The sequence below is a fragment of the Pogona vitticeps genome, chromosome 6 (assembly GCF_051106095.1).
Source record: "Pogona vitticeps strain Pit_001003342236 chromosome 6, PviZW2.1, whole genome shotgun sequence".
NCBI classification, from domain to species: domain Eukaryota; kingdom Metazoa; phylum Chordata; class Lepidosauria; order Squamata; family Agamidae; genus Pogona; species Pogona vitticeps.
Window position 1 is genome coordinate 26,835,501 of NC_135788.1, and position 25,937 is coordinate 26,861,437.

The 25,937-nt window shown below is 42.2% G+C and overlaps 1 protein-coding gene across 2 annotated transcripts; it reads left to right on the top strand.

Annotated features, from left to right (window-relative positions):
• SDHAF3 (succinate dehydrogenase complex assembly factor 3) lies at positions 1–24,554 on the top strand. Of its 2 annotated transcripts, none has more exons than XM_020785229.3 (3): positions 1–150; positions 4,659–5,040; positions 22,470–24,554. In XM_020785229.3, the coding sequence occupies exons 2-3, from the start codon at positions 4,858–4,860 to the stop codon at positions 22,671–22,673; spliced, it is 387 nt and encodes a 128-aa protein (XP_020640888.1). In that variant the 5' UTR covers positions 1–150; positions 4,659–4,857; the 3' UTR covers positions 22,674–24,554. The 2 variants fall into 2 exon arrangements, with proteins under 2 accessions (XP_020640888.1, XP_078234849.1); XM_078378723.1 differs by lacking the exon at positions 1–150 and adding an exon at positions 3,294–3,826.
• Positions 24,555–25,937: the final 1,383 nt, after the last annotated feature.

A 25,937-nucleotide genomic window follows, 5' to 3' on the forward strand; every position in this document is an offset into this window, starting at 1 on the left:
TCCGCCCTGCTTGGGGCGGAGTAAAGCGCGATACCGCCCTTTGGTGTTCCCGGAGCAAAGCTCCGGCAGCGGGGCGGCCGGAATAGTTCCGTTGCAACGGGGGCTTCTCGGCTCTGCCCGACGGATGCCGCCGCCTCCTCCTCCTGGCTGGTAACGAACTCGCGGCCCCGGGATCTCCCTCCAGCCGGCTTGCTCCCTCCCGCCACCATTTAACTTCTCTCTCCCCCCCCCCCCGGTGCGGTGCTAAGGCGGTGCAAGGCAGTGTCTCCTCTGCGTTGCTCCCGCGCCCCCTTATGTAACGCCAGATGTCGGATTTAATTCGCTTTTGTTGCATCGTGGAGGGATTAATCCGGAAGAAGTGTCGCGCAGGGGGGCTCTTGCGCGAGCACGCACCTTTACATGCTTGGGCGCAAGTGATAGCTTCCGTGAGATTTAACCCCCCCCCCCCCATTTCATTGCAGTTGGGCATAACAATGAACCCTTAGACGGAAATCTAATGCATGAAGTCACCCCTATTATATTCAGTGTGGAAAGTGTAACCTTGAGTTGCAGCCTTGACGGCTCCAGAATTAGGAAGCTATAATACGAGATTCCACCTTTCTACCCTTCTTTGAATCTTTAGAGAAGGGGGAGACATTCAAAGGCAGGCTGAGGGCTAGTAGCTTGCCCCTCACAATTTTGTGTTCAATCCAGTTTAACCCATCATGATTGCAATTAACACAGAGTGAGAGTAATGAGTGCTCTCTCTCTCTTCCCTAGTCATTGAGGTTATACTCTGGGTTAATCAATTTCTCATTTGTACTTCTATGTACAAAAGACTGCCAACCTTTAAACACAATCTATTGATTGATCACCCAGAGCATTTGTGGCTGATGAGGCTATGTGTCTTGCCACCTGTGTTGCCAGGGGCAAGATGCCCAGTCCCAGAGCACCACCACTTCTGAGTACTTCGTACTGATAATCATCTGCTGTTAAGTCCATTATGATTTATGGTGACCCTTTTCAGGGTTTTCTAGGTAGAGAATATGCAGAAGCTGTTTACCAATGCAGTAATAACTTGAAGCCAACACGGATTTGTCAAGAAAAGATCCTGCAAAACTAATTTGATCTTGTTTTTTTGGTCTGGTCACCTCCCTGATAAGACAAAGGGAATGCTGTAGATGCAGTATATCTCGACTTCAGCAAAGCTTATGACAGAGTGCACCATGAGATCCTGATTAGCAAGCTAACTAGCTGTGGGCTGGATAGATCAAGTGTCAGGTGGATACACAATTAGCTACAGAATCATACTCAGAGGGTGATGATGAATGGGTCCTTCTCTAACTGGAGGAGGTCACAAGTGGGGTACCCCAAAGCTTAGTCCTGGGTCCGGTGTTCTTCAATATTTTTATTAATGACTTGGATGAGGGAGTGCAGGGAATCCTTGTCAAATTTGCAGATGATACCAAATTGGGCAGAATAGCCAATACCCTAGAAGACAGAAACAAAATTCAAAATGTCCTTGATAGGATGGAACACTGGGCTAAAAGCAACAGAATGAAATTTAACAGGGATAAGTGCAAAGTTCCGAAGTGTACCTTGGAAAAAGAAACCAACTGCACAGTTACGAGATGGGAGATACCTGCCTCAGCAAAACTATGAGTGAGAAGGATCTTGGAATTGTTGTAGAGCACAAGCCAAATATGAGCCAACAGTGTGATGTGGCTATTTTGCTGCTGTTGTTTAATTCTTTAGTCATGCCTGACTCTTCGTGACCTCATGGACCAGAGCACGCCAGGCCCTCCTGTCTTCCACTGCCTCACGGAGTTCTGTCAATTTCATGTTGGTTGCTTCGCAGACACTGTCCAGCCATCTCATCCTCTGTCGTCCCCTTCTCCTCTTTCCTTCACACTTTCCCAACATCAGGGTCTTTTCCAAGGAGTCTTCTCTTCTCATGAGATGGCCAAAGTACTGGAGCCTCAGCTTCATGACCTGTCCTTCCAGTGAGCACTCAGGGTTGATTTCCTTCAGAATGGATAGGTTTGTTCTCCTTCCAGTTCAGGGGACGTTCAAGAGCCTCCTCCAGCACCACAAGTCAAAAGCATCAATTCTTCGGCGGTCAGCTTTCTTTATGGTCCAGCTCTCGCTTCCATACATCACTACAGGAAAAACCATAGCTTTGACTATGCACACTTTTGTCGGCAGGGTGATGTCTCTGCTTTTTAAGATGCTGTCAAGGTTTGTCATCACTTTCCTCCCAAGAAGCAGGCATTTTTTAATTAGGTGGCTGCTGTCCCCATCTGCAGTGATCGTGGATTTTAGGCTGTATTAATACAAGTATAGTTTCCAAACCCCACAAGGTGCTAGTCCCCCTCTATTCAGCACTGGTTAGGCCTCACCTTGAGTATTGTGTCCAGTTCTGGACACTACACTTCAAGAAGGATGTTAACAAACTTCCGAGGTCGGTAAAATGAGTACCCAGCTTGCTGGGGGGGGGGCAATGTGTAGCCTGTATAATTAAAAAATTGTAAACCGCCCGGAGAGTGCTTGTAGCGCTATGGGGCGGTATATAAGTCCAATAAATAAATAAATAAATAACAAGTTTGGAGGAGGGCAACAAGGATGATCAGGGGGCTGGAAACCAAGCCTTATGAGGAAAGGCTGAAAGAATTCGGCCTGTTTAGCCTTGAGAAAAGAAGACTGAGGAGTGATATTATAGCATTTTTCAAATTCTTGAAAGGCAGTCATAAAGGGGAGGGGCAGGATCTGTTCTCAATCCTCCCAGAATGCAGGACACGCAACAATGGGCTCAAGTTAAAGGAAGCCAGATTTCGGTTGAATATCAGGAGAAATATCCTAACTGTTAGAGCAGTACAACACTGGAATCAGTTACTTCAGGGGTTGGTGAGTGCACCAACACTGGAAGCATTCAAGAAAAACTTAGAAAATCACCTGGCAAATATTTTTGATTGTATTCCTGCATTGAACCCGGGGTTGGACTTGATGGCCTTGTAGGTCCCTTCCAACTTCACTTTTCTATGAGTCCTTTTTTTTCTGGGGGTGTTTTGGGACTGCAGTTTGCCCAAGGCTGCACAGGCTGGCTCTACTCACAGGAGGCATAGTGGGGAATGAAACTCCCAGCTTCTAGCTCTGCAGGCCAATACCTACAATTTAACTACAACTCCCCAGAATTCCCTTGGTACCCTGTTTCCCTGAAAATAAGACCTAACCTGAAACTAAGCCCTAGAAAGATTTTTCAGGATGCTCATAATATAAGTCCTACCCCTAAAATAAGTCCTAGTTAAGTGAAACCCTGCCCTCCACCATTGTGCAGCAATCAGAAGAAGATGATATGACTGTATTTGAATACATGTAGATTGTTGCTCACTGGAAGGACAGATCCTGAAGCTAAGGCTCCAATACTTTGGCCATCTCATGAGATGAGAAGACTCCCTGGAAAAGACCCTGATCTTGGGAAAGTGTGAAGACAAGAGGAGAAGGGATGACAGAGGACGAGATGGCTGGACAGTGTCATTGACGCTAACAACATGACTTTGAGCCAACTCTGGGAGGCAGTGGAAGACAGGAGGGCCTGGCATGCTCTGGTCCATGGGGTCATGAAGAGTCGGACATGACTTAACAACTAAACAACAACAGGATTGTTGTACATGAAAAAAAACATCCCCTGAAAATAAGCCCTAATGTGTTTTTTGGAGCAAAAATTAATATAAGACCCTGTCTTATTTTTGGGGAAACATGGTAGTAGAGATGCCTGGAGAATTCTGGGAGCTGTTGCCCAATACTTCACATCTGCATACCTCTGATTTATACCTAGAAAACTTGGGGGGTGAGTTGCCTTAAATCAGAATCGACTGGACAGCGTGCAATTATAATCAATGGCCTTGAATATGTACTTAGAAGCCCCTAGATTGGCACTTGGCAAACCAAGATGGGAAAGCACACAGCTTTGTTCTTGCGGACATAGCAAGGTGAACAACTCTTGGCCTTCCAGAGATTGTTGGACTGCAGTTCCTATGATCCTTCGCCACTGGCTGCACTGGCAAGGGCTGATAGGAGGCTGCCTGGAACATCCATATCTGAAGATTGCCCCCCCCCCCCCGTGTTTTGTACTAAAAGGAGGTAGGACAGTATCAGTGCAGACTGAGAGATGCTGTCTTGGAAGGGCTTTTTATTAAGGTTTCAGGATCACCTTCCTTGTCTTCATTTTGTTGGGAGGCTTGAGGTTCACCCAAAAAGAATGAGCTGCAGAGTAGTATCTCAAGGGGACAGGAATGGGCTGAGAACTAAGGAACAGGTGGGATGTCTCTGGGAACATGTTCAGTCTTGGACTTCATTTTCAAGAATAGAACTGGGCTTGTAGACCCAACTGTCTCCTCTCCCCCATCAAAGGTTACTCAGTTACTGTAGTCAAATGTAGATGTAGGTGGAAGTCCTTTTGTTGCCATTATAAGAGCTCTGTCTGCAATGGTCAGAACCCCAAGCCAGCATGTCAACCAGCTGTGGTGACCAGGAGATTTCGAGGAGTTGTGATTTTAAAAAGTGACTTTTCCAAGCATGATTTTTTAAAGTTTAAAAATTGAAAATAAAAAAAATCTGAACCAATCTAATCTTCTACAAAGCCTGCTTTTTGCTAACCTGTCTTCTGCCATCTCCCACAGTATCTTTTGCAGAGATTGGATTGGCTGACTGAGTGCACCTGAAAAGCTCTACATATTTGCATGCACTCACCTGTACCTACCACCTGCAAACTCATCCTGAGGACTGACTGCAACATCATCCAACTAAGCTGCTGCAGCTTCTTGGCCTTTGAGATTGTTTCCCTGATGTGAACATTGGCAGTGGCATTTCTCCAGGGTGATGTCAGGAAGTGTACGCCCTCATATATCCCGGGTGAGGATTCTGTACAGAAGGATCCTGCAGTTGCACCGAGCATTACCACTGGAGTTGAAAGCCCTAGGAGACCAGTATGTGAAAGATGAATTTCGGAGGCACAAGACGGTTGGTCCTGAAGAGGCCCAGTATTTCCTGCAGGAGTGGGAGGCAAGTATCTCCTAGCGCTTGTTTGCCTTCTGCTATATTTCCAGTCACCTTCATTTAGTTTTGGATGTGGCCAGAATCCTGTTGCTGAGATATGGTGGTGTAAGCGCAACAGTATAAATCACAGCACCAAAATTAACACTCATTTCCGCTTGTATATCTCATTGCACACCATTTGGGTTACCTGGCGTGTGATGAGGATGACAAAACTCTTTAACTAGGGACAATTTGTTTGTTTTTTATTTATTTATTTATTTACACGGTTGCACATATGTTGGTGTACATAAGCAGTAGGAGCCTGGCCTGTGCATCTAAGTCTTTTCATCAGAGCATGGAAAAGTTACTCTTTTGGACTATGATTCCCAAATGCTACCAGCTAGGATTTGCTGGCCAGGGGATTCTGAGAGTGTTAGCCCCCCCCCCCAAAAGAAAAGAAAAGAAAAGAAAAAAGCAATTCCACACTTTCTCTATAGATTGCTTGGCTCTTTTGCCCTGCTGTATTAAAAATGCATTCAGTGTTCATTGACATAGATTTGTTGTATCGGCAGTTGATCGTTGGTGGCCTGAGTTCTCCTGATGACTGAGATGGAAGGAAATGTGCCCCTGTTGTATTGCTGACACTCTGTATTGTTACCAGAACCTGCCTCTTCATTTTGAATGTTGAGTAAGGCAGAGGCTGAGTAAGGCAGACCACCCAAAGCAGCCCGCATGGCCATCCGCAGAGCTGTAAGGCCCAGGCACCAGTCTGTCAGGGGCTCTTCCTCAGCCCCAGCCATGGGGTAGAGGGCCGGTATGTCCTGGAAGAGGTCCTCTGTGAGCATCCGACAGATGGGCTAAAAGAGTAGCCCTCTCAGGTATTTCTGGATTACAGTTCCCATCATCTCTGAACACTGCCCTCTGCTGGTAGTGATTTATGGGAACTGGAGTCCAGCAACATCTGGAGACACCAAGTTCCACACACCCTGCCCTGGAGTTGGGAGAAAGGCAGCATGGAAACAAATGTATGTTGCTGATGCCACAGCACAGCAATGTCTACACACTTCATAAACCAAAGGTAAGGTGAAAGTTACAATGAGCTCTGCCTCAAAGAAAAAGTATGACACATATATAATGGTTTGTGCTCAAGGCAGGCTATTTGTTGCCTGCTTGGTCCCTTCCAAATAGGCTAGACTACAGTTCCCATCATGCTGCATGGGCTTTGTTGCATGTGGATGATGGGAGTTGTATGCCAACACATGTAGAAATCACTGGGTTGGAAAGGCTTGTCTAAGTGTATAAAGAAGATTGTGGTGAAAGGCTAGCTGAAACCTTATTTTGCTTTTTTTTAAAAAATTCCCTTCTCCTGACTGGTTTTTCTTTTTGCTTTGGAATATTTATTTATTTATGAGGTTCCACCACCACCACCACCTTTCTCCTTTGGTGGGGAGAAATAATACGTAAATAGTCACAGAAATAGGTATCTGTGAATAAAATTGATATAAATAGCCCTTGCACATATTCTTGATTGTAGAAGTAATAAAAAGCAGAGTACTTTGTTTTTCTTGCCTGCTTATTTTTATATATTGCTCTCATAGTAATGGCTTCTATCTTGAAAACCACAGGGAAGTGTTCATGCTGAAAGAAGGTGTATAAACAAAGCATGCTTTGTTTACAGGGAAGCCCTGCTCTTCAGGTAGATTCAGTCAGCTCTATCAATTATTAACACATTTTCCCCCCAATATAATAAATGTTTCCTTTTTTAATTAAAATAATTGGTACTCCTGAAGAAGAGGCAGTTGTTATGAATAGCTTGATCGCAGTTATTAGCTAGGAACATTATTGAATTAATGTAGCTAAGTAATTTCAGCCAGTCATTACAAAAAAAAACATGCAGTAATGACTGTGCATTGTTTAGAAACTAATGGTAATGATTAACATACTATTTTATTCTCTGTGTCTGTTGGATGAGCAGAATACACTTCTGATAACTGTAGAAAATAGAGCAGATTTTGTTTGTAGGAATGTACATATTTCCTTGTTAGTAAATTGTATTTCTTGGTAGGACTTGGTCTCATTGAAGTAATTCGGCATTGCACTGAAGAATTAACATCTAATCCCTTTTGTATCCCTGTTAAATTTCAAGAAACTTTTCTGTAGCAAGGGAAGTTTATACTTTCTTCGTGGTAAAATAATGAACTAACAAGAGCTCCTTAGATCAATCATTGAACCTGACCCAGAAGATTTTATAGGGATCAGAGAATATTACCTGGTCTGCTTTTGATCTCATTTAGATGATCATATCATGGATTATTAAGAAGAACCATGTGCAATCTCTTTAACCATGAACTGAGCCTTTTTTTTTCCTTAACAGCAAGTTTCAGTTCTTTCAGGAAGCCTTCATTTAACCATAGTTTCCTGTTTCATTCAAACTAGGAAACAATGTTGGAACATGCTGAGATATTCAACCATGGTTTGAAGTTGATGTATTATCCTGTGTTGTTCTGAAGCTGTTAACATGGATGTCCTGCTTGGATCTAATGGGGTACTTTGGTTAATTAGAGGCTTCCTAATTTAATTTAACTTAATTTAACTTAATTTGCTAACATGCGCGGGATTACGGAGAAAGCCAGAGAGTTCCAGAAAAACATCTACTTCTGCTTCATTGACTATGCAAAAGCCTTTGATTGTGTGGACCACAGCAAACTATGGCAAGTTCTTAAAGAAATGGGAGTGCCTGACCACCTTATCTATCTCCTGAGAAATCTATATGTGGGACAGGAAGCAACAGTTAGAACTGGATATGGAACAACTGATTGGTTCAAAATTGGGAAAGGAGTACGACAAGGCTATATATTGTCCCCCTGCTTATTTAACTTATAGGCAGAATACATAATGCGAAAGGCTGGACTGGATGAATCCCAAGCAACAATTAAGATTGCTGGAAGAAATATCAACAACCTCAGACATGCAGATGATACCACTCCGATGGCAGAAAGTGAAGAGGAATTGAAGAACCTCTTAATGAGGGTGAAGGTGGAGAGCACAAAAAATGGTCTGAAGCTCAACATCAAAAAGCTAATATCATGGCCACTGGTCCCATCACCTCCTGGCAAATAGAAGGGGAAGATATGGAGGCAATGACAGATTTTACCTTCTTGGGCTCCATGATCACTGCAGATGGTGACAGCAGCCAGAAAATTAAAAGACACCTGCTTCTTGGGAGGAAAGCGATGACAAACCTAGACAGCATCTTAAAAAGTAGTGCTCTCACCTTGCTGACAAAGGTCCGCATAGTCAAAGCTATGGTTTTCCAGTAGTGATGTCTGGAAGTGAAAGCTGGACCATAAAGAAGGCTGACCACTGAACAATTGATGCTTTTGAATTGTGGTGTTGGAAGAGACTCTTGAGCGTCCCCTGGACTGCAAGGAGAACAAACCTATCCATTCTGAAGGAAATCAACCCTGAGTGCTCACTGGAAGGACAGGTCATGAAGCTGAGGCTCCAGTACTTTGGCCATTTCATGAGAAGAGAAGACTCCCTGGAAAAGACCCTGATGTTGTGAAAGTGTGAGGGCAAGAGGAGAAGGGGAAGACGGAGGGCGAGATGGCTGGACAGTGTCACTGAAGCTACCAACATGAATTTGACCCAACTCTGGGAGGCAGTGGAAGACAGGAAGGCTTGGTGTGCTGTGGTCCATGGGGTCACAAAGAGTCGGACATGACTTAATGACTAAACAACAACAAATTTAATTAATGAATTCTGTGTCCAAGTCTAAGAATGATCAGGATCTTAAGTTGTTCTTCTTGTTGCTCTGTTGGATCTCCATGTGTTTCCTTCCTGTGGCCAGAGCAATTTCTGATGTTTGGTTAAGAAACTCCTTGAAGGGCCAAGAAGTAGAAATGGGTAGCTTTTCCTTTTCCATCTTCTCTAACCCTATTTAGCCGTGTTGAAAGTGTGTTGAGAGCTACTGCTGCCACCTCCATCCTTGTTTTAAACATGGAAAACTGATGTTCTGAGGATGGGGAGGCTGTTTTATTTGTGTAGGATATCCATGTGACCCAGAATCTATTTTTGTCTGTATGTGCTAGGTTATGTGAAGACCCTATATGGATACAGCAACATCTTCAGATGGTTGCTTTATATACTGGGATGATGGGGTCAAACATGGTGCCCTCATTGTGTCTGATATCCACATGCTTTTAGCCTAAGTGAACAGGATTTCTGAGATTTGTTTGTACTATTTCCCCCCTTTTTAGTTTATATGGGGTTTCTTCATCTGTTTACCTAGAATTCCTACCTCCTAACTCTGATTTTCCATTTCTTACTTTCTTGCTTACGATCTGTTGTGTCACTAATCTGACCCACCTGGCCAGACTATTATAGAGTTGGAAGGAACCTCTGCAGGCTGTTGAGTCCATGCCCTTCAAGAAGCAGGAAATCGACAATTTATGTGTGCTGTATAATGTACATTTAATTTGCTGTACACTGCCAGAGTAGCAGTTAATTAATTAAGCACCGCTTACTGGCAGCATGTTTCTTCCTAATGTTTAGTCAAAATCTATTTTCGTGAAATCTGATTCCTTTGCTTTGGGTCTTACCCTCTGGGTCCACCGTGCATGTGACAGGCATTCCTTTAACTTCACTGAAAGAACTGTAATATCTTTTGAAGGAACTTACCAACAATATGTGTCATGATCTCTCCTTCTTGGACTTATGGCTGCTTTCTCTCCTAGCCAGCCACTAGTGTCTAGATTGACCTGCTTCATCCAAGGCCATAGAAATACTACTGAGGTATCCTGTACCTCAGAATAACAAACATACTCCATCCTGTTGCAGGAGGTTAGCAGGAAGAGTTGGAAAACATCAATGTCAGGAAGAACTGTTGTTCGGGTAAGCCACAACTGGTTGGATTCAGTTGAACACAGTGATGAAGAATTTGGGGTCTCAAATGATGTGTTTATTTATTGAGAAGGCTTTAAGAAAAAAAACAACCCACTTTCTCTGAATGCTGCCCACACGAACACCTAAGGCTGCCCTGGTTGATCATTGTTCCCTCTATTCTATGTTGTGTATTCTCATGGCAGCTGTAGGCATCCAGTGACTGGAACTGGGATTACCCTGAATTCTGAAAGTGGGACACCTTGTCTTGCTTAGGCCATGGGCCACACCCTGAGAACGGCTGTCAAGGGTCTCAGGAAAAGGACTTTACTGCCACAAAGGACTTTACTGGCAACGATTCCCCCAGATCAGGGTTTTGAGGAGGGTTTTAGTTTTGTTTTTGTTTACATTCAGTAAACAGCTTTTGTCCCATTCAGTACAGCTGGTACTGAGGGAGGGATCTGAGGAGTTGCAGTCCAAAACACTTAAAGAATCAAGAGTTGTTATTCCTTACTTTGCTTAGAGATATTGGAGGATTAATTCATGTATGCAAAGTACGTGCTCCCCCTCCCCGCGTGCTGTGATATTCCTTCAAAGTGGCTGAAGCCACTGCTTAAAGGAATTGAAATAAGCCAACAGAGGAAGGTGGGCAACTCCCTTTTAAAAGTAACCTTGGTCTGTCTAAACCACTGTTACCAACCTTGACTGTCAACAGCTCTCCAGGGCTTTGTGCCGTGTTCTCTTCTAGCCCTACATGGAAATCCCCGTTAGTCCTTGGTGTACTCCCAATCAGGGCCTAATTGGACTTGACCCTACTTAGCTTCCAAAATTAGACAGAATCATACAGTATATGTTACGGTAGACACAGTGCATTACTTTTGAAACATTGTCGTGGGCAGCAACGGTGAATTATTTTTCAAACCCTGCAACAAATCATGAGAAGGAATTACCTTTGAAAAATAATTGTCTGAGAGTTTTATTCCCTGCTGTGCCTCCTTGGCAGGGGCTGGACTCAATGATCCGTAGGATCCCTTTCAGCTCTGCAGTTCTAATATGATGATGATGATGACTGGAGAAAAGAAGAAATGGTTATTTCGTGGTGATGTTGCCAGTGTGATCCCTGTTGAGACTGAACAGCAGTTTCTGATTCTTGCCACACGATGGTGCCAGATACCTGTGCAAAAGATGTTTTAGAGCCAGGCTCCTAATCAGTTCTATCACTGGTTTATCAGGTAGTTAAGGGAAGGTGAGCTACTCAGGATGGACTAATGTTGCTGAGCCAGGACAGACGGACATCTCCAGACACCTTGTGGTTGCTTTAAAAAAGTGCTTCCACAGAGGAGGAGTCAGACACAGTGGTCTTTGAGGTTAAAACTGTTCTTCCTTTCGTCTTAAAAACATTTGAGAAGCTGCCTTCGACCCCATCAGATGGTGACCCTTCCAGCCTAGGGCTGTAAGCCCTAATTGGTAGCTGCTCTCTAATGTTTGAAACAGTGCAGCTTTTTCCTAATTTTTTTTTTGGGGGGGGGAAGCAGCTGAAGATGGCAGGGATTAAACATAGGACCACTCTATTCTTCTACTTTGCTCCAGCCCCTTCCCCAGGTTTTGAGGTGCCCCTTGAAATACATGAATTGTATGTTACAGAGGGTACAGATCAAAAGTACAGAATTTTGAAACATTTGGTGGCAACTGTGGATTTTCTGCAAGTCCCTATAAAACATGAATAAGGGTTTGTTTTTTGTCCTTGCATGGAAAGGTGTACATCTGATATTCTGTTCCCTCTTTTTCCTCCATGTGAGAAAAGGCTTTCCAGAATCTAACACATTTGGTATATGTTTTATAGTTTGTATCTCAAGCCAAGTAATGTCCCCTGGATTGTGTTTGGTTTAAATTAGGGCATGAATATGTCTTCAGTTGAATCATGGCATTGGCGAGAAGAAAGTGCATTATATTCTCCACATTTGGATACATTCCCAATGCTGGTTTAGCGCTGTAGGACTGAGATTGGAAGTTTCTCTCTCTTTTGGTTTGGCCGTGAAAAGATTGGAAGTGTTTGCTTCTTTTCTTGGCTCACTTTTGTACATCTGAATTGGAATAGACCGTAGTTAGTTTAAGCTATGATTGGTTTGCAGAAACCAATTTCAAACTATGTTTTTTTTTTTACTTTATGTTTCTTTGGACAAACTATAGTCGAAACAAACTGCAATACACATTTGGGATGAAAGAACAAATGGTGGTAATTTGAAAATGGAAGTGAATGCATCCAGTCGCCTTGCAGTTACACAAGAGAAGGAGATGAGAAGGAGTGAGTGGGTTCATGCATACAAAGATGGTCTGACACTATATTTGAACCAGGTCATTGGCCATATCAGCTGTAGGTCTGATGGCAATTTTTACAATTTATATTTTAATTGCATTTTAATTATTTTGCCCTTTTATTTTGCCTTTTTATTCTATTTTAAATGCTGTAAGCCGCCCAGAGACCTTCGGGTAGTGTGGGCGGCATATAAGTTAATTAAATAAATAAATATCGGATATGGGTTGACCAGAAAAGGGTTTAAAAGGCCTGCTAAACATGTGTGTGCATGTGTGTGTGTGTTTAAATCACTGTGTGCTATACTTTCAATGAATTTGATCTCTGATGACTCTAAAAAGATTATGCATAAGGGAACATTTCAAATTATGCTGAAATGCACTATTGATTCCTGTTTCGGGGATGTGCTAACAGTCAGGGGTGGTAAATATGTTGCAGTTTGTGAGCCAGCTACAATCAGCTGGCTAGCTGTGGTGAAGTGTCATTGTGGCCAGGCCCCCTCGGCAGGTCGGGGGGGGGGATGTCGCCTGCATGCAGAACACCTGGGCCTGCATGCCCCCTGCAAGCAGCGCTGCGGCCTTAGCCGGACTAGAAATAGGAGAGAACCAGGAGCAGGAGGGAGACTCCGAGGAAGAATGAAAAGATGCACGTGGATTCCTGACAACAGCAGCAGAGGATGAAGGCGTGTTGCCAGAGGGACACTGGGGAGAAGCTCACAGAGGTGTGTTGCTCTGCCCTGCAGAAGCTATCAGGGTGAGACCAGGAAGCGAGAGCAGTTTTACTGACTAGGCATTCTCTGCAAGCCACATTGCCTAAGGAGTGAAATAACTCCTGGGGGACTAAGGAGCTAGCAGAATGGTGGAACTGTAACCAGAGACTCTGGACAGGAGCCAGGCCAGGAGCGGAGAATGGACTACGTATTGGCCACCCATGGAAGGGACCTGAGTTCACGGGGACTTTTTGCATTTTCTCCTTTGGAGGGGCCTGAGCTGTCTCAGGACTGGAGTTTGTCAAGCCTGCAAGAGGCAGGTACTGATAGAAACTTCCTGCTTGGTTAGCCCAGAGACCCTGGGCCGGCAAGGAACTACAACTCCCAGACTCGCTGGCCAAAAGACAGGCCTGGGGTGGCAAGAATTGTTGTGATGTTGTGATTCTCTTTGTGGGGGTAGAATAAAAGTGAAGTTCTACCAGTACTTATGGTCTCATCATGGAGGGAGTGGCAGGGGTCACTCACACAGTTCTTTAGCGGAAAAGTCTTCAAAGAAGGCAGAAGATGAAACAAGTCTGTCTAGATAGGTTTGACTGTAATAAGATATCATATGAGTAACTGTTAGTCTTTTCCTATGAAAACTTATAAAGCTAATTATATATTTTTTCTTTCATAAAAATGACTTTGTACCATTCTTCAGTTACTCTCCATATAGCCAAAGAACAGAGTTTTCCCCCCTTAAAATTACAGTCTTATTTTTCTTTTCAAGCATACCCATTGAAGTAAGTGAATAGAATACAAAGGGTGTTTTTTTCCCATGGAGGACATGATGTAATTGTCAGAATAGACTGCCTTCATATAATTCTGAGGAATCGGAATGAGACAAAACCAAACCTCCTCTTATCCAAATGAAAGAAACAAGAGAAATTAAAGCAGACACAGGACAAGGCCTTATTTTAGAACTACCCCCCCCCCAAGCATGGCACCCTGTATATCAGCTGGACTACTCTCCCCATCTTCAGCCAACGTGCTGCCTGACAATGATGGGAGTTGTGGTCCACCACGTTTAGAAAGAACCATGTTTGGAAAAGACAACATCTAGCTTATATATGCAACATTAACAGATCCCTTTGGGCAATCTTGAAAACTAGGGACATAGATGTGTGGTTAGATGAAAATTGTGCCAAGATCCAAATATGTCTTTGCATGAACTTGTAAAGAAGGGTATTTATGAAATCATTTGGCCCTAATATGTTTACAAGAATATTTTAGCTCTTGAATTTGTACTGAATCCCTACCAATACGCAAGTGCTTACATGCAACATGACAATTTGATTCAGAGGCAACCATTACACACCAGTGGGACTTTGTGTAATTTGTGGTGCAACTGAAGTTTTGGTGATGATATAGGAGTTTAGTTGCCAGTTCTTTATGTCATTTTGTCATATATTCCCATCTATTCTCTTCCTGCCTCATGCTATCAAGATCTCAGGAAATGTCACTTTTATGTATCTATATTTAGATTAGTGGGTGCTTTTCTGGAGTCTGACTACCCATCTAAAAGCTTTAATAGTTAACTTTTTCCTGAACTTTCTTCTCTGCTTCCTGCCTGTTATAGCAGTATCCTCAAAAAACATTATCTTAGCAAAAAGCAATTTTTGAACAGGACACTTTAGCTGATACAGAGAGAATTAATTCCTGACAATTCCATAGAGAACCAGCTAGTAGACTCAGTTTCAGTTTTCCATGGAATTCAGGTCCTCTGTAGAATGCCAGAAATTCCTTTGATCATTGTCAGTAAAAAATATACAATATTGGACTAAGATGTATTGGTCTGACAATAACAGGCAACTTTGTAAGTTCATGTCTGAAACCTAAGATGTTGCCTTATGAACAGAAAGCAACTGTTGGCCCATCTAGTTCAGTGTTGCCAACTTTGACTGGCAGCAGCTTTTGAAAGTTTCAGGCAGAGCTCTTCCCTAGCCCTACCAGGAGATGGTCTTCCTTCCAAGAGCTAATTAGATAACCTTGCTTAGCTTCTAAAATCAGATGAAATTATGTTTGTTCCCATGTAATTGTTCTGTTCATAATTGCAGAATACGTACAGTCCTCGGTAGAGGAGTACATTCCAACTTGTTCTACCTTTTTTTACCACTCTTGGATGATAAGATACATGTTTGATATGTTTTATGAAAATCATAGGCATATTCCCTGCCTTTTCTACTACATGGGGAACTAAAAATATGATTAAAAGCCTGGAAATTTGATTTGCAAGGCAAATCCTTTCAAAATATAATATCATTGTAGTTGGCTTTCAAGTTATTTGAAATTTACATTTCGTTTATACATGATTAATTGGAGTGAACATAAGTAATTTCTTAAATTCATACGTTAAGTTCATAATTTCAAATTTACGTTTCAGAAGTACTTCATTTTGCTGCAGTGCTTGTTATGGGCTCTGACCTTTTGGAGCTGTCAGTTAACTATGACTGAGTATGTCTTTTCAAGGAGATATGCTTAGGGTCGGTCCCTAACAGACCGTTTGGAGACTAAATGGGACTAAAGTCCCTCCCCACCCCCATTTGCCCTCAAGCCTTCACTGGTCTCTAGTGAAGCCATTCTTAGGAGACTCAGAACTAGTTGACAAATTCTTTGGAACCCAGTCTCCATTTCTGCAAGTGTGCCCAGGTAGATGAAAGTCATAAGCAATATAACGTTCCCACGTCAGTGTGACTCAAAAGCTATCAGCACTACCTGCCGTATTTAACTTTTCTTAATTTAGGGCCACTGAGGTAAAGAACACATTATTTTATGAGAATACATTATTTTATGAGGTGAAAATGTTGCTATGGCAGCAGAAGGAGAAAGGAAAAAATTGAGGTTTCAATTTTATATCTAAGAAGATGTATTCATTTTCAACACCCCATTATTTGTGGCTACCAGAGCAACATGGTTTTTAAAGAAGCTGGTTGGGCACATTGTTGTGATCTCCTGAAAGAGGATTTGGAAGCTTTTGCTTCTGAAGGGTTTGCACATGTGTGCACACACCGAAGAAAAGGTTTAACCTTACAACTTTGTATTGAAATCCACATACAGTGAATGGCATTCTGCATATAAATGAACTACAATTTACATAATATTTTATCTCTTTGAGCATGTTTCCATTCCTTCATCAGAGACATCTTTGTAAGTTCTAAATTCTACTTCCTCTTTTGTTACTTTTTCTTACTACTGTTTCTGGTCCTGTGCTTTTCGAGTTGTCTGGCATACAGAAATGGCTAACTAACTTTTTCCTGGCAAATTTTGTTTCCATTATCAATCCTTCAGACCAGTGGTTCTCAGCCTTGAGTTCCCAGATGTTCTTGGATTAAAACTTCCTTCACCACTAGCTGTGCTGGCCAGGATTTCTGGGAATTGTTGTCCAAGTACATCTGGGCACCCAAGGTTTGGGAACCACTGCCTTGGACAAAGTATAATGGCTCCCTCAGGCAGCAAGTTTGGGGGGGGGGTCTTGTAAGGCAGGAAGTGGTTAGTAAAAATGGAAAAGAACAGAACCCAACTTGGAGTTCTTAGCAGCACCATGATGAGGATGTACCTATTGAAAGGGAAACATTCGGTGAAGGTTCACCTAATCACAGGAAAGTTGAGTGGGGCTAGTACTGTTTCTTCTCCTAAACAAAGGGAATTTTGTGGAGAGAATCTATTTCAGGGATGACCAACTACAGCCTTCCAGATGTTCTGGACTACAACTCCTACAGTACCTCATGGTTGGCTTTGCTAGTTAGGACTGATGAAGGTTGTAAGCCAAAAATATCTGGAAGGCCATAGTTGTCTCATCGTTGTTTAGTAGTTTAGTCATGTTCGACTCTTTGTGACCCCATGGACCAGAGCACGCCAGGCCCTCCCAACTTCCACTGCCTCCTGGAGTTGTGTCAAATTCATGTTGGTTGCTTCGATGACACTGTCCAATAGTTGTCTACTAAATGCTTTTGGCTTAAAACTGCCACCACATGTTGAAGGTTAACAGCATTGTTGCATTGCTACTTTATGGCTTATAAGCAGGGTTGGTATATATAATTGGGTGTATGGTTTCGGAAAATTAGTGGATATGTCAGTGTTTTGGTTTTCATACATTTATGTGTGGGTGCCTCAAATAAAAACAAAAACATATTTACTACTTAGGGGGAAAAATCCTAGGATCAATATCCTGGTAGTACATGATGTGACAATCAGTAGAAAATACTCTGTATTTGAAGGCAGCTTCTGGTGTGAGCCTGTAGTGATGGAAGTGTTGGACTAAGTATCAGTTCAACACTGATAGTGCCATGGGATGATTACTTTTAGGCCAATACCTATACTGGCTGGGAGATTCTAGTCCAAAGAGGTAACTTTTCAAGGCTCTGATTGCCGAGTGATATTGAAGCATATTTCAGTCTATCCTGCAAGATGATTTTGTGGATAAAAGGGTGGAGGCAGAGAACCATGTTTTGCTCTGAACACTTCAGGGAGGGAAGAAGGGAGGGAGGGAGGAAGGAAATACGCTGCCGCTTACAAGGATGAAAGAAGACATTACTTAGCTGTTGCATGATTAATATCGTGACTTATTTTTCAAAAATATTAAAATGATTAAAGGCTGACACTTGAAATGGAGAGGGCCCCTCCATAAATGCCTGTCCAAAATGTGTTTTAAAACAGTGGTCCTCAACCTTTTCCTAACCATGGACCGACTGGACAGGTGTGGCATGCTCGCATGGGGGGGCATGTCGTGCTTACAGGGGGCGTGTCACCCTCACAGGGGTGTGTGTTGCGCTTGCAGGGGCCATGCTTGGGGGGGGGGCAGGAGATCTCTGTCCACGGCCTGGTCCTGCCTAGGTCGTGGACCGCTGGCACCCCTGTTCTAAAACGCTTGTTTGCATGAAGTGTCTTGCTTGAACTGCTGGTTAGCCCAGTGGTTGAGGCATCTGGAATTTGATTCCCCACTGTGCCTCCTTGAAAGGGGCAGGACTTGATGATTCATAAGGTCCCTTCCAGCTCTACAGTTCTAAGAATATTGACTCCACCTTTAGTAGATCCAAAATTAAGTTTCTGTGGGAATATTGCCTACTTGTCTCCATTTTAATTCAGAGTTCATTGTAGATTTTTGCCCTATAGAACTACTTAAGCACGTGCTTATTTCATTGTCAAAAAATGACAATGAGGTTAGTGTAGTCCTTTGAAAGATAAATTTCACTGTAGTGAACTGGGTTTTTTTTCTCTATAGAAGACTTTGAAATAACTAGAGTGTGGAAAGGATGCTTTTCAAAGACCTAGATGTCTTTGAACTGCTTAGGTCTTTCTACCAATGGGATTTTAAAAAAAGATCCACACATTAGTCTGGTACCATGTTTTTTTAATGGGTTGATTCCCTTTTGATTCTCTTTGAAACTCCTGGTGTACATGCAATGCTGTTCTGTTTGTTTAAGCTCAGTCTTTCATACATGCCTAGTTGATTTCATGAATATAGAAGGCTGTAGATTTTTGTGAGGACGCAAGGATGTTTGTCATAGACGTCAGCAGCCTAGTGCCTTTAAGCAGGAAGCCTGACCTGCAGTCATTCTGAGCGCTAGCAAAGTTCTGGATTACACTGTATCATGACTGGTTCACTTTAAAGTTCCAAATAAGTTCAACTTTTGAGCTCCACAGAACACTTCATTAGCAAATACAATATGAAACTTGGGGTTCAAACAGGATGTCCAAAAATTGGGCCATATATATGATGCCCATGCCTTGTGATATCAGACAAGAGGGAGAAATGGAATTTTAGATTCTGCATGAGACAGAACTAGTGGAGGCAAGAATTTATGGACTTTCAACTTGTATTCCACATTCTATACCATCTTCACCTGCTGAAGAATTCTCTAGAACTTGAAAGCTGATCTTATTAGTAGTTTTTAAAGGGGCTGGACTCAGTGATCCACAGGGTCCCTTCAAGCTCTGCAGTTCTAAGATTTTTAGTATTATAATAAAGTATTACCTCATCCAGAATCTTGCATCTAGTAATGCTAAATGTTAACTGCCAATGTTAACTCCTTCCTCAGAATTTCTGTATCAGGCAGTTGGATCTGTGAGCCTCCATGTTAGTTCCGACACCACCATGGAGTAGCCGGTTGCTAGGCAGAGTGTGGGAAGCAAAAGAGGGAGATCCCAGCCATTCTTGAAATGTTGCTGCTTATGTTTGTTGGTTTAAAATTGGCCCCAGAGATTTGCTAATAAAATGTTGGAATGTTGTCTTGGTCTATAAAATCAGGGATGATAAAATAGCTGATAATCTGGGGTGGGAACATCGCAAGAATTAGCTGAAAAACATGCCACCTGATGTCATAGTTGGGTGAAAGGGAATCCATGGCATGACAACAGATTTATTTCAGTGGTAAAGGCTGCTTAAAAGACCTGATGAGAAATTGCCACCAGTGACTCAGTACCTGAGTTTAAATGGAAATGAAAATAACCGTCAGTTCAGATTAGCTTTCCTAATTGATTCCACCATTTTATCTACCTAGGTGTTCCATTAGGTCTTTTAAATCAGTTTTGGAGTGGGCAACGGGGTGTGCGATCAAAATTGTAGCCACTGTGAAAGTGAAAACAAACAGGAAGTGAAGCTGTGATGTTGACAATATTTTTAATATTATTAGATTAATTTTCAACACTTACCATTAGATTTTTAAAAAAATTAGTGATAAAATGAAGGGCAGTGATGTGTTTCAAGCTTACTGAGTAATAATTTTGCTTAAAATAGCTTCTTCAAACCTGTTACTGGTTATATGATTTTATTTAAAAAATCATAGTGGTAGGAAAGATATAAGAAAAATAATCACTTTCCTAAATATAGCTCACTAGTTTAGGTTTCTGGCTGCAGAGCCAGGAGTTGGGAATTTTATTCCCTACTGTCCTTCTTGATAGGTTCTGGACTTCATCCTTTGGGTCCCTTCCAACCGTGCAATTCTAAGATGACAATGACAACAGTGATTATATTTCTTCTTTCAAACATGGCCCTGACGGAGTATACAGTTATATAAGATGTATTCTTAAGAACATGTGTTAAGAATTGCAGATCCTTTCGTCTGGGTTGGACAAAAGGTGGGCTATGGGCTGAATGCATCCCCTTGGGACCCAGGTATGCCTCTAATCCTTTATATCCCCATTCAAAATGTTACAGGGTTGTTGTTTTTCTGAAAAGGTGCCCTTGTGTTTTTGAGTATATATGGGAGGCAATATTGCCAGATTTGGAGGGTCACACAGCACCCAAGGCTTCCTATACCCTCCCTGAAGATGTTTGCAATTTCTTAATTACTAGGGGGCATGGAGCTTTAGAAAGAATTTTGGGTTGGGTGAGGCAGGAGTTTGGAGTAGATATAGCTTTTCCAGGTCTAGTGGTGAATGTGTGTGCTTGACATCTCTTGAAGTTGCCTAGTATCGTATTAGATTGTAACAGTCTGTTATACTTGGATATAGTTACAATACTTGTTATATGTGAGGAAGGTTTTGTTCTTTTTCAGTATCACAAATTAACTTGTATATAAATGTATACAGTGGTGCCTCGCTTGACAACGTTAATTCATTCCAGCGAAATTGCTGTAGAATGAAATCGTCGTCAAGCGAAAATAAAAAGCCCATTGAAACACATTGAAAACCGCTCAATGCGTTCCAATGGCGAAATACCTCAGCGTCCAGCGAAGATCCTCCATAGGGCGGCCATTTTCTGGTGCCTGTAATGTGAGGAATCCGTCCTAAGCACAGTGTGGAGCCATTTTGAACAGTGGCCGGCCATATTGAAACCCGACGATCAGCTGTTTTCTGATCATCGCAAAGCGAAAAATCAGTTCCCGAAGCAAATCGAAGTATGAAGCGATCGCAGAAAAACACATCGTGAAGCGATTTCATCATTAAACGGGATAATTGTTAAGCGGGGCGCCACTGTATTTATATAGCCAAAATTCAAGAAATAATTATTCATTCTTACACATGATGGAAATCCATTTAAAATTCCACAACGATTCGTGGGTTATTTGACTATCTGTTCGCACAATAAGCTGTTGCACAAGTGGTTTGGGTATGCATATCTCCTTGCACAAGAAGAAACTTCATATATTTAAAAGAGTGACATCTGCTTACAAAACAGCAAGCAGAAAAACAGCACATTAGGCCATAAATGGAGCTGTCCACTTTCCTGGTGCTGGAGCTCCCGCATTGAACTGCATTGAAGTCAACAGTATATCTCAGCTGGGTTTGTCAATCAATGAGTTTCATGAGAAAATGCATATTATAGGGCCATGGTTAGGGTTTTAAAATTCAATTGAAAATGATTTCAGTTTGAATATCTGAAAGTATATTCAAAGAACTGAACATACTGAAGCATACCAACTGATCACTTCCGATGTCCAAAAATAATGTTATCAACCAAACAGGCTGTTTAATTAACTGAAATCTCAAGGTATTTTCAAATGTGAAAAACTGTGTGTTAGGCAAATGAGATATCAAAACAGACAGCAGGTCCTTTTTTAATTAAAAAAAAATCAAACTACTGTATCAATTACTTCTCAGCTACCATGCTAACAAACAGTAGAAATTGCAAAAAATGTATACGGTAGTTGCTTTATGTTATGGTTGGTTTGAAAACAATATATTATATGCTAGGCTTCTTCAAGCTGGGTCCTTCCAGTTATTTTATATCACAATTCCCTGGTTGCTTAGTGGTCAGAAGTGATTAGAGTCTTCTAAACACCTGGAGCATCACCAGTTGCGAAGGATGATATGACCAATATACCTTTCTGTAGCGAACTGCAAACACCTAGAAGCTTGGAACAATTTATTTATTGATTTGTTTATTTATCAGTAGAAAGACACAATATGTCACATCTCTGCCAGTGTACATTTCTTGTATTTATCACCAAGGAAATGTAATATTTTGGACAAAGATGATGTCTTGCTTAACAGATAATAGGTAGTTCTGAACTTAAGATAAAAAGGACGGAATTAAGCAAATAATTAAAGTATCTTTCACTGTCAGTGGCCTATAGTTGGAGAAACAGGTTTATAATAGGGTTTGGCATAATGACCATGAATCACTTTGCATGCACCTCAAGAATTTTCTTTATAGGATATGTATTGCTGCAGCAGGAGCACTAAACACATAGAGCCAATTAAAATTTAGAATGACCAGAGTTTGGATAGTAGCTCCCAGAATCCTGCAGCCAGCATGACACTAGCCAACTTGTGGTTCAAAAAAGTAACTTTCCCAGATTCTGAGAATGATACAGAGTCATGATATTCCAAAGCCAGACATAAAAGCTGCTCCTAAGCTGTATGGCAGGATGAGGGAATTACTGAGAAGCTGAATTTCTAAGACACAAGCCCTGTTTTCTTTGGTTGCTGGCCAAATGGCCACCTCAGGAAGTGTCAGGGCATGTTTATTACATGAAAAGGTCTAGTGCAGAAGATCTTCCACCACTTTGTTTATCTCCAAGTCATCAATGTATTCTGTCAAATCTTCCTGTCTCTTCTTCTTCTTCTTAGAACTATGCAGAAACATTGTATCAGCAAGTGAGTCAAAATACACAGACCTCAACCAGTCAGCCGTCCTTTGGATCCCACCTCCCAGAGGACAAACTGAATGCTCTTCGAGATGAGCAAGTCGGACAGCTGCGAGAACTAATGGACGAAGCAACAAAACCCAAGAGGCAGTTTAATATATTGGATGATGGAGAATATAAAACCTAATATATTTCTTTGAATGTGACATTGAGCAATTTTTATGGTGCTTCTTTTTTGCTCTGCTTTGGAAGACGGATTAGTTCTGGAAAATAAATGACACCGATGCACATTCTTTTCTGTTTGGTTTTAACCTCCAGGGATGTGCGTGATGAATATTTAGAGAAAGAGAGAGATGGTCCCATTTATATTAATTATAGCCCACGCTAGTGCTTAGAATAACTGAATACTTGGTATTTCTGAAAAATTTGAGTGTTATATTTGTCAGATGTGGAGGAGGGGATTTAAATGGAAAGTTTTGTGCCAAGATTGGAATTTTGTTTGGATAGTCATAACAAGCTTGGGTCTCTGCAGTCTCTCCCCCAAATTTCAGAAGGCTTGTCTAATGCAGAGGCTTAGTGCTTCCCTCACAACTGGAATCACTCCCTCCACTACCGTTATATGGCTTGGTGGTTTAAGACAACAGTGGGCAACCTTATCTTTGTTGACTTCTCTTGGGGGAAAATCTGTCAGTGGTCCTGGGTGGGGCTGAAGATCGAGAGCCCTGTCTAGTTGAATGTTGCCCTTTTCTCTCTTCCTTCCACTCTCTTTCCTTTCTCCTGCCCACCCCTCCTCTCTCCCTCCCTCCCTCCCCTGTCGCTTTTCCTACCCAATTGCAGGGCTATTACAGAAGAGACCCTTCTTGTAGTTCTTTATTCCTATCAGAGCATTTCACAATTCAAAATCATGGATACATGTGAAATATAGGCAAAATCAAAAAGCAATTAAGATGTCAGGAGAATCATAATTAGGACTATTTTTGACCAGAAGGAGTCAGAGCTTGAGATGCATGCAGAGACTTTTTCCTTGACTTCAGCCGTCATCCAAGGGGTCAGTTTCCATGAAGTGTGTCGGCTTGGTGGTGTTCCAATGCAATAGTTCTATAAGTGAAGGATTTGTCAGCTGCACGCCATTGTCCAAGGGGTGCCCAAAGATGCTCACAATGCTTTCCCACTCTTCATGGAGGCTTCTTCTATGTAGCCATGTGAACTGATCATTTGCAGAGCTTTTGAAATTAAGTGAAGGGTAATATCAGTCTCATGGCCTAGGTCACCCTAAAACCTAAGGTTGATGACCTTTGCTTCTGGATTATATTCCCTTTAGTACCAGTAGGAACATTTTCCCTCTAAAGCTCACAGCCACATTTTTCACTTGACATGTAGCTATGAAGTGAGAATCTGGCTGTTCCCTGTGCTGCACAAAGCATTCAGAGGAAGAATCTCTTCCTCAGCAGATTTTTTAAAGGAAGAATAATTACATACAATGTACTTTGGCCTCTGGTTTAGATTTGTCTCATCCCAGTATACCAGCTTCTGGACCGGTGGCTCCCTACTTTGGGTCTCCAGATGTTGTTCAAACCCCAGTTGCCCCGGCCAAGATGATGAGGCATTCTGGGAGGTCTAGTCCAAAAGCATCTGCAGATCTATAGGTTGGTAATCTCTGAAGTAGACTCCTGTCTCTGCTGCCATTTTGCATCTGTGCCCACTCTCACAGGCCTCTGAAGGTAGGTTTGTTTTCTTTTGCAAGGATATCTGTTGGTGGGAGGAATACTGCTCCTCTTGTCTTGGAGTTTATCTTGCTACTCAGATGATCCACTGTCCATCCCTAGAAAACATTACACAGATTGTGGAAAAACAGAAATGAAACCTCATGTACCCTCTTCCAAGTCATGCATCATCCAACTTCTGTTTGGATATTTTCAGCATCTGTAATGAAAAATATGTATTTCCACATTAAGTTGTCAAGAGCTTGTGATGAAAAATATTTTCTTTTTTTCTCCTCACTCTGCCAATAACATATTATCTTGAACTTCAAAAAAAATATTTCTGCATTAAATTCATGTTTAAAATAGTGCTTTAGTATAGACATTCATTTCCATCTCTTTCTTTGTTCTCACCATCTCCACCCTCATGTGTTCATAACTCTGTTTAAGCCACTTCACAATATCCTAGAATTGCAGTACAGTGGTGCCTCGCTTAACGAGCGCACCGTACAACGAAGAATCCATATAGCGATCCCTTTTTGGGGATCGCTATACGGAGCTGCCCCAATCGCCGCACTCGCTTTGTGACGATTGGGGCGTCCGGCGGCCATTTTGGAGCCGCCGATCAGCTGATCGGCGGCTCCAAAATGGCCGCCGGATGACCCAAAATGGCCCCCGTCAGTGTTTTCGCACCCTCCCCTTGCTTACCGAGGTCGCGAAAACGCTGCGGGGGGCCATTTCGAGTCATCCGCGGCCATTTTGGAGCCGCCGATCAGCTGATTGGTGGCTCCAAAATGGCCGCCGGACAGCGAAAACATCGCTGGAGGGGTAAGTTTGGGCGCCTATTGGAACGCTTTAAACTAAGTTTAATGCGTTCCAATAGGCTTTTCCTGCCCCGTGCAGCGATGTTTTCGCATAGCGATGTTTTCGCATATACGGGGCACCACTGTATTGGCAGGAAAAGTCACAACTTCAACTCCCTGCCAAAGCATAAAATCCATAGCTTGAAACCCCCCCCCTCCACTCCACCCTGACCAATAGCCATCCAATCTCTGTTTAGAAACCTCCAGTAAAGGAGAGTCCACCACCTCCTGAGCGTTGGGTCAGGAAATTCTTAATGTTAGTTGAACTCTTCTTTCTTGTCATTTGAATCTGTTGCTTGAAAACATTCTCTGGAGCCTCAAGAAAACAAGCCCACTGCTTTCAAAGGTATAACTCTTCAAATAGTTGAAAACGGCTATCATATCGCCTCTTAATCGACTGTCCTCCAGGCTAAACTTAGCAACTCTCTCAAGTGTTCCTCACAGGAATGTTTTTCCAGAGCCTTTACCAGCTTGTACACATTCCACTTTGCTTATATGTCCAGAATTGAACCTGGTACTCTGAGTGAGATTTGACCAAAGCAGAGTACAGTAGTACTTTTAGCTCTTTTCTAGAGCTGGACACCATGTTTTAGTTGATACAAACTAGAACTGCATTAGCCTTTTTCTTCTTCCCTTGCTCCTTCATAAGATGTTAAAAGTTCTTCAAAGTTTAAGTTTGAATCCCTGTGAATGTAAGGCACTGTTTGCCTCAGACATCTATGTGTCAGGCAGGTATGACAGGATCTTCTTCATTTGTTGAAGAGCTATCTATACCTATTGATTTTGGCTAATGCAAATGGGGTGGAATTTTATTTCAGATTTGGAAGAATATATACAAATTGTAAAACAAATATTACATCTTGGATGGACAAGTTTAAACATTTTTAA

Excerpts from the sequence above, each read along its gene's own strand:
- SDHAF3 (XM_020785229.3), top strand. The coding sequence starts at position 4,858 with ATGTCAGGAAGTGTACGCCCTCATATATCCCGGGTGAGGATTCTGTAC. Across the intron at positions 5,041-22,469 it reads ATTTCCTGCAGGAGTGGGAG|AACTATGCAGAAACATTGTA; the intron begins GCAAGTATCTCC and ends TCTTCTTCTTAG.